At 39.0% G+C, this 12,139-nt stretch overlaps 1 protein-coding gene across 4 annotated transcripts in view; it reads left to right on the top strand.

Moving 5' to 3' along the window:
• Window positions 1–10,467, top strand: part of LOC139936391 (pericentriolar material 1 protein-like) — a 90,772-nt gene extending 80,305 nt beyond the window's left edge. For all 4 annotated transcript variants that reach the window (XM_071931203.1, XM_071931205.1, XM_071931204.1 and 1 more), the window contains 4 exons: window positions 148–222; window positions 680–788; window positions 1,973–2,170; window positions 2,892–10,467. In XM_071931203.1, coding sequence (XP_071787304.1) covers window positions 148–222; window positions 680–788; window positions 1,973–2,170; window positions 2,892–3,116 — 607 coding nt within the window. In that variant the 3' untranslated portion in view covers window positions 3,117–10,467. The remainder of the gene's footprint in view (window positions 1–147; window positions 223–679; window positions 789–1,972; window positions 2,171–2,891) is intronic.
• Window positions 10,468–12,139: the final 1,672 nt, after the last annotated feature.

Below are 12,139 nucleotides of genomic sequence, written 5' to 3'. Positions count from 1 at the left end.
TCAACGGGCAGTTGCATGCCTGCTAAGTACATCTTACCTTTTTTTATAATTCCAGAATTTTTTTTATTTCCAAAATAGAGTAATGATTTGTGATACTTTCCTACCATGCTTTACAAACTAGATTTTCTTGTACTTTTTTTACTACAGTGATAGCGAGAGTGCACTGGCTAAAGACCAAGTCAAGATTGAACTATCAATGAGCGAGACTAACGCTGTCAATTAGTGAGTTGTCATTCTCTTCTTAATATTAACATTAACATTTAAGAAATCTTACAAATGCAACCTTAAATCTTGTTATCATCAATTCAAAGTCTGGTCGGTAGAGCAGAAAGCACTACCACCCCAATTTAAATGAGGAAAATTACAGGGCCGTATGTGGTACATTCATTGTTCCTTGTTTGTATATACAACAAGGAACAATGAACTTTTCAGTATTTGCCCTATTATATTTCTATGGTTTACTTTATAGTCAGGCCTACTCTTTCTCTATTATACAGTTCAACCCCAACATTGGTATTTTGTGTGTTTTTGTGTTTTTATTTAATATAAAAAAGCCTATAGGAATTTCCCATGCAGGGATAATACAGTTGTATTGTATTGCATTGTATTGTATTTGTTTGGCAACCTCAAATGGATATGATAAATTATAATATTTGCAAATGTTGCTACGCATTTTCAGTCTTGGAAGTGGCGAAGATGATGATGAGTGTGATGAGATGAGTGCTAGAGAGGATGAGACCATTACAAGCATAGGGGCGGCAGCTGCACAAGTAGAGAAAGACAACCAGGTAGGTCATTCTTCAGAAACTTTACAAACCGTTATTGAAAGGGGAATTTTTTTTTAATATATTTTTTTATATGCAAGTCGCCAGACACGCAAGGCCTGAAGGCCACTTCAAGGTGTTGGCTACAATTTCCAGAGGCCATTTGCCACCTACTCCTAGGGCTGAAACAAGGTTACCCAGGGGCTTTGGACTGATGATACCCAAGCCTACAATGTACATCTGTATGAACTGTAAAAGGGCTTTTACAGTTCTACATCCGTATGAACTGTGAAAGCACTACCTCCCCAATTTTATGTAGCAAGTGTCACGACTTGAATTCAAACCCACACTCTGCTGATCAAACACCAGAGCTTGAATCCGGTGCTCTTAACCCCTCGGCCATGACACGCCACGCCGTGTGTTGTGGTTTTGGGGAGAGTGAGCTAACTTTCATCCTCTAGTTATCAATGAAAGCACAGTACAGACTGTGAAAATCTTGTTGAGTTTTAATTTTTGTCTGAAAGTTTTCTGTGAGAAAGACTCTGCTAGTCTTCTAGAAAGACTCTGCTAGGGTCGAAACAATTCAGGCTGTTAACTAGGTTTTGCATTTATATCATAAGTCATTTTGGTAGGTAAGCAGGGCCAAATTTCATGGCTCTGCTTACCGTAAGCACAGAATCGGCGTTTACGGAAGCAGGGAATTATGTGCTAACGGCAAGCGTATTTCACAGGTTAGCGGTGAGTTTTGGCTTCTGCGCGTGCGTACTCCACGTTACTAGGCATTCTACGCTTACAAAGCTAGCGCAGAAATTCGGGTGCTTGCACGTAAGCGGGGAGTCGTGAACGTAAGCGTGGACTTCGGCTGTTAGCAGAGCCATAAAATTGGGCCCAGTTTGCAACAGCTCATTCTATTTTCTCAAGTTTAGGTTGTCACATCTGTGTTGGTTGCTCCGCGTAAATGTTAACACATACAAAAGCATTTCACACAGTCCAGACGCAAGTTCTCCTCGCACAAGTATACCTTGTACACTATTTCTGCACAGTCTGGCTCCGTAGTGTTTGTTTTGCTTGTTGTATAAGTGGATGCGGCGGGAACCAGACGCTGTAACGGGCCCAATATGCGGATGTTTTGATGAATGTCATACCCAGATATACATCCTATTGGTGGATTTGTTTCCTCATGTAATATTGCCAATGTGCTCTCACAGGGTACAGAGTCCACTACCCAGCTGACCTCTGACACAGCAGATACACCCAAGACCAGTCAAGAATCTGGGCAGCAAGGTAGTGAAGAGCAACAGGCAACACCCACTAGCCAATCCAACCTACCTAATGGTAACATTGAGGCCAATAACTTCGAGGTGACTATTGATGATCTACCACCAAAGATGACGAGTCTGGCTGAGGTGAGTTGCAAATCAATCTTACACAATGTTACACATTTATTCAAGCTATCAAGATGTTCATGGAGTCAACCTTTGACAGTATTCGCTTAACAGTGGTCCGCTGGCCAAATGCCAGTTGTAGTGTGTTGTATTTTAGATTTTTATCATGTGTTTTGAAGGCACTTGACACTATTGGTAATTACTCACAATAATTGTTAGCATAAAACCTTACTTGGTAACAAGCAATGGAGAGCTGTTGATAGTATAAAACATTGTGAGAAACGGCTCCCTCTGAAGAAACAGAGTTTTCGTGAAAGAAGTAATTTTTCACTTAAAATTTTGAATTTGATTTCGAGACCTCAGAATTAGATTTTGAGACCTCAGAATTAGATTTTGAGGTCCCGAAATTAAGCATCTGAAAGCACATAACTTCGTGTGACAAGGGTGTTTTTTCTTTCATTATTATCTTGCAACTTTGACCACCAATTGAGTTCAAATTTTCAAAGGTTTCTTATTTTGTGCATAGGTTGATTACCAATAGTGTCCAGTGTCTTTAAAGCACAGCATAATCTTATATGTCAGATCTAATCCATAAGCACCATTCAGTACAAACACTTTGTTCATCAACACAACACCTCCTTGCAGTACACCCTTTTAATGCAAACCTATGGAAACTGATCCTTTGGAAGTGGAAGTGAATGTATTATCCTGCTTAATTCATGTTTTAATTTGATTATTTCAGGTTGATATTGAAATGAAAGTTGCTGAAGAGCAAGCTCCCGCAACCATCTTAGCGGAAATCATCGAGACCATTGCCTCAGGAGAAGCTGCCCTGGCTGGCGACCCAGAAGCCCTCAAGGAGCCTGACGCTAACCACGTTACACCTATCATCAGTAATGGCGCAGGGGATGCTGTGACTGAGGCTGTCCAGCCTATCGATCCTGAGGTAAAAGAAAATGGTATGTAGGGGGGTTCTGTAATGGGTTTGGAAATGTTCCCCCCCCCCCCCCGGTGAAACAAGCGGAAATCACATTTTGTGTATGAAGTGTTTGAGAGACACAATGGGAAATCCATGTGCTGGCGTTGTCTTCAGTGAAAGTCAATTTAATTTGATTCCTTCAATAGTGGATGGCCAAGATGAGATCTTGATGAATCAAATGGGTTGAATTGTACAGGGCCCGATTTCATAAAGCATGTAAGCATACAAACTTGCTTAGCACAGAAATATATTGCTTAGCAGAAATAGGTTACTAGCCAAACATACTGTACAGTTAACGATGCTGCAATTGGTACCCAAAAGATATTTGCTAAGCAGAATTATCTGCTAAAGAGCTTTTTGAAATTGGGCCCTGATGTTCAAGTTGGCTTTGTGGTATGGTACCCAACCTTCCATTTCTTGGGGCACTGGTGAGATGTCCATCATATGCAATCTGACTCGCAAAGTAGCAGACCATTTGCAGACTATAAGCCTTGTGGATAGCCAATGCAATGGGGTCCATAGACCAGACCTGGCGCACGGTACCAACCTTCGCCCGGCCGTAGTCCAATCGCCCAGTCTATGTGACCACCAACCGTTCTTGGCTGTATAGCACGGTGTCGGATTCTGAAAAGAAATAACGCCAACAGGATTCACCCAACTTTAGTTCATCGAGGGGTTTAGGTTGTACATAGTATTCCCACAATTAAACAGAGTTACATAAGAGAAAAATTGTATTTTGTTTCATTAATACAAATATGTAATCTAAAATATGTGTACATTTCTGTGATTGTGACACTACTGTCACATAGTTTGTTGTACTTCTTCAATTCATATTTTTGCTTGATGAAATTTGTCGTCTTCTTTTTTTATTATTATAGTGAAATGCTTTCCATTTGAATGGATGATATTATATTGAAAAAAAAGTATACAATATTTTGACTTGTTGTGTTAGCGAATTGTCTTAAAAAGAAGTACCACTTTAGCGTATGTATTCTTATGCAGTTTATTCCACATTTTGGGAATAGGACAACGTAGCATTCCTTTCCGTCGTTTATTTTATTGAATGAAAAAAAAAATTATTGAGCAATAGGCTTTTGCACTGGTATGATATTTACAACGAAAGTGTGCCTAAAATGTGAGATATGTATAAATTGTGTAATTTTTTTCAAGATTGGGGGAATGTTTTGAAAAGCTTTGGAAATGGCAAAAGGGATAATGTTAATGAGTACTTTGGGGAGTTAATGAGAGTTTGTGTATATTTTGTTGAGAGAGATTTGTTAGGCGTTTTCTGTGTGCATATGATGGATGTATAGAAACAATTCACACAGTAACATGTGCATAGAATTTATTTACTTAAATCAATCCCGTCCATTAAAATGAGACTAGAAAATAATATTTACAGTTATTTTACGGAGTTTTAACAAATTGATTTAAAGAAAAAAATGTGTATGAATGTCAAAAACAAAAAAAGCCAGCACAAATGTGAAAATTGTCTGATAGATGCACAAATTGCGTACAAACTTTTAGATTTCTTACTTCTCCTATATACCTGCACACAGCATTATGCATCAGTTATTTAATACTGAAACAATGTGCCAATACATTTCTAAGCAAAATACATTGCACTAAACGTTAGTTGCTGCTTACAACAGTTCTCTGCAAGACTTTAAAACAAACATTTATAATAATAAACTTCTGTAATATACGCTGCATTTTCTATCCAAATGTACTCAAGATTTACTTAGCTGTATGTCCTGCGAACTAAGATTTATAGTTCATAAAAAGAACCCAAAATATTTATTGTGGAAGAGAAGGGGTTAACCCCAGTGTTTCTGGTTCACATAGCAAGCACCCTTGTTAACAGGTTTCCTCAGGCTTCTGGCTACAGTGAAAAAGTAGGGGTTTACCCCAGTGTTTCTGGTTCACATAGCAAGCACCCTTGTTTACCGGTTTCCTTAGGCTTGCAAGCTACAGTGAAAGAGTAGGGGTTAACCCCGGTGTTTCTGGTTCACATAGCAAGCACCCTTGTTTATAGGCTTCCTCAGGCTTGCAAGCTACAGTGAAAGAGTAGGGGTTAACCCTGGTGTTTCTGGTTCACATAGCAAGCACCCTTGTTTACCGGTTTCCTTAGGCTTGCAAGCTACAGTGGTTAAGTTCACTTATGAGGCATCCTTGATTTCATTACCAGAAATATTAGAACCCAATTGTATTACTACTATGTGATCCAATATGCAACACATGTACAGTACATCACATGTAATCGTAATAATTTTGTACGCTTAGTATATACCCATATACTTACACTTCAAGTTAACTGGTGGGTGAACAACTCCATGTGAACTTGTATTAAAAAACAACAATTGTTTTGAGATGTTCAGATCTTCACTTTTCTCCAAAATTGTGTGGGTTTCCTCTCTTGAAAAAAAACAACTAATTTATGCAATTTTTTTATCCAAACCCAAAATGGACATAAGAAACTTTTGTACAATTCATTTTAAGCAGAATTTTAACAACATTGCAGAACACTTCAATGCCTCATGGTTTTTAATATATACACTAAATACATCCAAATAATTACTTACAAATTACCAGGGCCTTGAATTTCGTTCTTGAAGGGGCACAGCAACTTTCCTTTGGTGGGGGCACCTCTATGATGAAAGTGAGAATTTGTATTGGAACTTTGCAAAGGGCACCACGGCAAAAGCACAGGGCATCTCTGCAATTGCCGCGAGTTATTCTGAGACCTGCCACGTACAAAACCCAAGCTTTCAAATTAACCAGCAAGCACAAAGATGACCTTATGAAAGGAATGTTCAATCTTGGTTTTCAATCGCCTTTCATTCACTACTTGAACTCTCGCTGTAGATACTTTGTTATTGTTTGTTTGTTTGTTTGTTTGTTTGTTTGTTTGTTTGTTTGTTTGTTTGTTTGCTTGCTTGCTTGCTTGCCTGCCTGCCTGCCTGCCTGCCTGCCTGCCTGCCTGCCTGCTTGCTTGCTTGCTTGCTCGCTCGCTCGCTCGCTCGCTCGCTCGCTTGCTTGCTTGCTTGCTTGCTTGCTTGTTTGTTTGTTTGTTTGTTTGTTTGTTTGTTTGTTTGTTTGTTTGTTTGTTTACTTGTTTATTTGATTTATAATAAATAAGCTTTGAGTGATTGGTGTGTTTAGGAATACCAGGAGTGCTTTATACTTTACGTTGATCTTCATGTATATTACGTTACTTGGTATTTTTTTTAAATAGTAAACTAATTTTGGGGCATACAAATTCCTTTGGGAGTGTTTTAATCATAAAAAGACCCCAAATGATTTTTCTGACACAGATTTGGTGTAAACATTCAAAAAGAGAGTAAACATTTACTTTTGGAATGGATGAAGTATATTTTAAGCTGAAAGTTGCCAATGTTGAGGTTGTCATGATAATTAAGTTGCGTTTTTTTGTTCTTTGATTATTGAAAAATGCTTTATTTACTGTGCAATGTTTATAGTTTGCAGTATGTTGAGATTTAGAAAGACACAAGCAGCGAAGAGTACTAAGTGGGATTTCTTAAGATTCCAGTTGTAAAAAATGGTTGAATTTATAACAATCAGGGCCCAGTTTCATGGCTCCGCTTACCGTAAGCACAGAATCGGCACTTACGGAAGCAGGGAATTCTGTTCTTACGGCAAGCGTATTTCACGGGTTAGCGGCGAATGTTGGCTTCTGCGCGTGCGTACTCCCTGTTACTAGGAATTCTAGGCTAACAAAGCTAGCGCAGAAATTCTGCGCTTGCACGTAAGCGGGGAATCGTGATCGTAAGCACAGAATTCGGCGGTAAGCAGAGCCATGAAATTGGGCCCAGTTAACATGTAAAATGTGGAAATATTTCTGCTAGGTTGGAGAATTATCCCCTGTATGTACTACGAACATGACGAAGAATAACATGCATTCAGACCACAGTACACATGTCATGTTACTACAATTTCAATCAATGTGAACACCCTGGCAAAAACAAAATGGTCTAAAACTTTTGAGAGACAGTTTTGCAATGGACCCTTCCCATGAAATGTGCTGTTTACATTCACGCATGCGAACAGACCCTATTGACCCATTTCACTTGACGTCATCATCAGAAAAATCTAGAATGCGCCATACTGGTGGGCAATTTCACTGTGCGTTTTCATATATAACTCTATGCATAGAGTATGCTGTGCATTATGCAGTGAACGCACATTTTAGGCGACGCGGCGTTAATACACGTAAACCTAACTGCCCACCAACATTATGAGCGTGGCATTAGTCGCCGTGTGTGACACGCGTGCAAGGGGTCAATTGGTTGGCAAACACCGTAGAGATGTGTACTCAACAGACGCACAAGGGTGTCTGCGTCACGCAGCCATTATCCGCATTCAAAACAGCGAGATGTTCCCTCATTTAGCCAACCAAAATGTTAGTGCGCAGGTGCTATGTGCAATTTATATATTTCGTGGGAAAGGTTTATTGCAAACAGGGAAAGTTGAAACAAGATACTGGCAGTGCTATAAAGTTCATTATTATAGTTATGTTCACTGGTGATCACAGACAACTTTAAAGCTCCAACATTTTATAAACAGTAACTGCAATTAAGCGCAATTGTATAACACTTTTCTTTAGAAAATTGAATGTTTAAAAAGGACACATTTATGCAATGATGTGGACAGAAGTGAAGCAAACCAAATGTATCATCAAGAAATTATTACTAATGGTACTAAATTTAATATGAATATAAAATTTCAAAAAAATGGAATATGATAGTGGTCCAATTTGGAGACAGATTGTGAAGTTGTAAAGTAGTGTGCTTAAAGTTGTGTGACATGAATGTTAGAAAATCACCTTGAAATTTGTATAGAGTAGACGTATAAGTAAATCTGCAAAATCTGCACTACCATTGTCTGGTAGTGTTCAATATTTAAAGCCTGGTTCATACTTCCTGCAAATGCGAAGCAAATTTTGGCGTCACAGTGCTTTTTTTCACAGCAAATGTTTTGCTAGAGTTGAACATAATTCAACAACTTATTCGTTGCGAATTTGTGAGGTCAAAAATTTGCTTCGCATTCGCAGAAAGTATGAACTGGGCTTCAGATGAGTTTTCTGTTTATTTCACTTGAGCAACTTTACTAAGCACAGAAACATTCATGCTAAGCAAACTTATGCAAGGAAACTTTTCTTAGCATATAAACAAAGCAAAAACTAGTCAATGGTCGATGTTTTGACCCTAGCAGAGTCTTTCACGAATGTATGTAAAAAACAAAATACACAACAAATAAATATGTGTAAAGTTGTGACAATTAGGGCACCTGTTCATTCAATTTCACTGGTTTTATAATTGACCATTCATATTTCAAATGTTTTGTTATGAATTTTACTCTTTGAAATTTGTTTTGTTATTATTATTTTTATTTTTATTTTTCAAGCCAATCTCTTTAAGTTGAACTTCCATCAAACTGTTTGCGCAAACATATACATGTACGAGGGGATCTATAGAGTAGTATTGATGTTTACTTCATGAATGTATATGTCACAGCGTTGGTCCATCACTCAACACCATCCTTGTCAATGATACGCCACCCGACCTCCAAAACATACACACCCATGAATTGATTTATAACAAAGATGTAACCGAGGTTTGCTATGGCTCTGTATCGGGTGTAATATTTCAGCACTTTTATAAATAAATTGAAACCTTAGAATTATCAGAGGTATTGATGATTGAAAATGTTTTTGAAAGAAATTCACGTAATTAGAGTGGTCTGGTTGTAGATTTTAATCAAATGTTGAGGTTTGTACCATTATCAAATAAGGGGTTTACTAAGTTCACCCCTCTTCAGCCCGGCTCATACTTCCTGCGAATGCGAAGCGCATGTTCAAAGGGCTGCCCTCGCAGGGAATGTTTTGCAGGAGTTCAACTGCGAATCTGTGACGTCAACATTCTTTAGCATTCGCAGGAAGTATGAACCCGGCTTTATTTGTAACATTCCAACTGTTTCCTGTAAAAAAAACACAAGAGTTGTAAACTATCATAAATTGGTTCTTTGTGCATTAGCAAAACACGTGAGGAAACGTAACCCCAGTTAAAGACACTTGACACTATTGGTAATTACTCATTACTCATCATTATTCTTTTGCAACTTCGATGGGGGGCCATGATGGCCAATTGAGTCAACATTTTTGCAGATTTATTATTGTATGCATATGTTGGGATACACCAAGTTAGAATACTGCTCTTTGACAATTACCAAAAGTGTCCAGGAACCTAAACCCCAGTTAAACATTAGAAAATGTCATTTTGTATTGATCCAACGGTAACTCATTAGCTTGAGCAGTGCATTTTGTATTGCCACATTATCTGATGTATCATTGCACAGCCCTAGGTTTGTGGAAAGCAGTTCCAAACATTGAATGGTTACTAAGCAACAGTTACCTGGCAACAGGTGCTGTTGTATCCTTGATACAACAGTGGAAGATAGTGTTTACATATAAGTATGTTGTTTACACCTGGCAGCTTTCTTGGGCACTGCAATCTTTGAATTTATTGCAGCAGCACGACAAAACAGTTAAGATTTTCCTATGTTTAGCCTACTCTAGGGCCCAATTTCATAGAGCTTAAGCACCAACAATAAGCTAAATCGGAACAAAATTATGCTTACCAGAATAAAGTTACCAGCCGAAATACCTTGTCACATACAATTTGTGACAGGTATCCTGCTCTTTATTGCTAAGCAGGGATATTTCAAGCAGTATTTCCTGCAGCTCTATGAAATTGGGACCAGCTGCTTAAGCGCAGAAAGTAGCTAAGCACAACAAAATTATGCTTACCAGAATAAGTTTACCAGCCAAACTACCATGTCACTTGTACAACTTGTGACTGGTATCCTGCTCACTGTTGCTAAGCAGGGATTTTTTTTAGCAGTATTTCCTGCTTTAAGCAGCTCTATGAAGTTGAGACCAGCGCAGAAAGTAGCTAAGCACAACAAAATTATGCTTACCAAAATAAGGTTACCAGCCAAAATACCATGTCACTTGTACAATTTGTGACTGGTATCCTGCTCACTGCTGCTAAGCAGGGATATTTCAAGCAATATTTCCTGCTTTAAGCAGCTCAACACAATTTGGCCCAGATGTTTTGAACCAACTCCCTGACTATTCCACAGGACTTTGGACAGCTTTAAAACATTGGCGGATGGATAAAAACCGAAATATAACCCCATGGGTCTATTCTAGAGCTCTCAGTGCCTTTATGTATAATATAAATAACTGTGTGTTCAGAATTTTAAGTAATCTGTACAGATGGGTTTGCTTTCTACAAATAAATATAAGATTTGAGTTCAATGAAGGAGTTTTTACTATTTGTTTTTATGTGATGTGTTTTCATCAAAGACATTTAGAACCAGAGTCGTGCCGAACCCAAAAGTGGAAGTGTCGTGGCCGAGCGGTTGAGAGCACCGAACTCGAGTTTTACTGTATCTGATCACCGGAGTGTGGGTTAGAGTCCTGGTCGTGACTCTTGTGTCCTTTAGCAAGACACTTAGCCATTGCATCGTCCTTCGGATGGGACGTTAAGCTGTAGGTCCCGTGTGTTGTTAGAAAAACTATCAACACATGTAAACGACTCCAGTACACACTAATCGCAAAGAGAAGGGGTTCGCCCCGGTGTGTCTGGCAGTGCGACTATCTTCAATCATGAAGGCTGCCCTAGAAAGGAAAAATAATTTGGTTCGGCAGGACTTGGCGTGTCGTGGCCTAGCGGTTAGGCGCACCGAACTCGAGCTCTGGTGTTTCTGATTAGCAGAGTATGGGTTCGAATCCCTGTTGTGACACCTGTGTTTTCAAGCTAGACGCTTAACCATGAAGATTGATTCGTCCTTCGGATGGGACGTTAAGCTGTAGGTCCCATGTGTTGTTAGAAAAACTATCAACGCATGTGAAAGACTCCAGTACACACTTATCACAAAGAGAAGGGGTTTGCCCCGGTGTGTCTGGCAGTGCGACTATCTTTTAATCACGAAGGCTGCACTACATGATAAGATTAACGTCTGAAACCAAGGTGCTCCCGATTAGTTCCGAACGAGCTTTCGAATTCTAGCCCCTCCAGTCGCTCCTAACTGTTTAGATGTCAAACTTTTTATGTTCTTATTTTAATAATTTGGTTTGGAGCGCTTGTCTGAAATTGGCACGTGTTGTGGCCTAGTTGGATAGAGCATCGGACTCTGGTGTTTCTGATCAGCAGAGTGCGGGTTGGGGTCCCATTCATGTCCTTATGCAAGACACTTAACCATGATCCTTCATCCTTCAGATGGGACGTAAAGTCGTTGGTCCCGTGTGTTATGTTACGCACGAAAAAGAACCCAGTGCACTTATCGAAAAGAGAAGGGGTTCGCCCCGGTGTTCCTGGTTTGATTGGCAGCATATTGCACCACAGCACCTTGCACCTTTCTCACTCTCTAACAAAACACTAACATTATAAAGGGAAGGTACACGTTTGGTAGTTACTCAAAACAAAATATTAACTTAAAAACTGACTTGGTAACGAGCATTGGAGAACTGTTGATAGTATAACACATTGTGGGAAATGACTCCCTCTGAAGTAACTTAGTTTTTGAGAAAGAGGTTATTTCTCACTCAAATAATAAAAGACTTCTAGCTAGAAGTCTTTTATTTTTATCTGAAAGCACACAAATTCGTCAATAAAGGGTGTTTTTTCTTTCATCATTTCCTTGCAACTTCGATGACCAATTGAGCCCAAATTTTCACAGGCTTGTTCTTTTTATATGCATACGTTGAGATACACTAAGTGAGAAGACTGGTCTTTGACAATTACCAAAGGTGTACCTTCCCTTTAACACAAACACTTTAAAGTAACTCATCACTCAAACTGTTAGACTCCAATGATGTTGGTATGCCTGATCCATTGTGAAGCATAACCACTTAAAGGAACACGTTGCCTTGGATCGGTCGAATTGGTCTTTAAAAAGCGTTTGTAACAGTTTGTTATAAAATGCAT

The sequence above is a fragment of the Asterias amurensis genome, chromosome 4 (assembly GCF_032118995.1).
Source record: "Asterias amurensis chromosome 4, ASM3211899v1".
Lineage (NCBI taxonomy): Eukaryota > Metazoa > Echinodermata > Asteroidea > Forcipulatida > Asteriidae > Asterias > Asterias amurensis.
The sequence above is the reverse complement of the archived record's forward strand: the minus strand, read 5'-3'. Positions and strand labels throughout refer to the sequence as shown.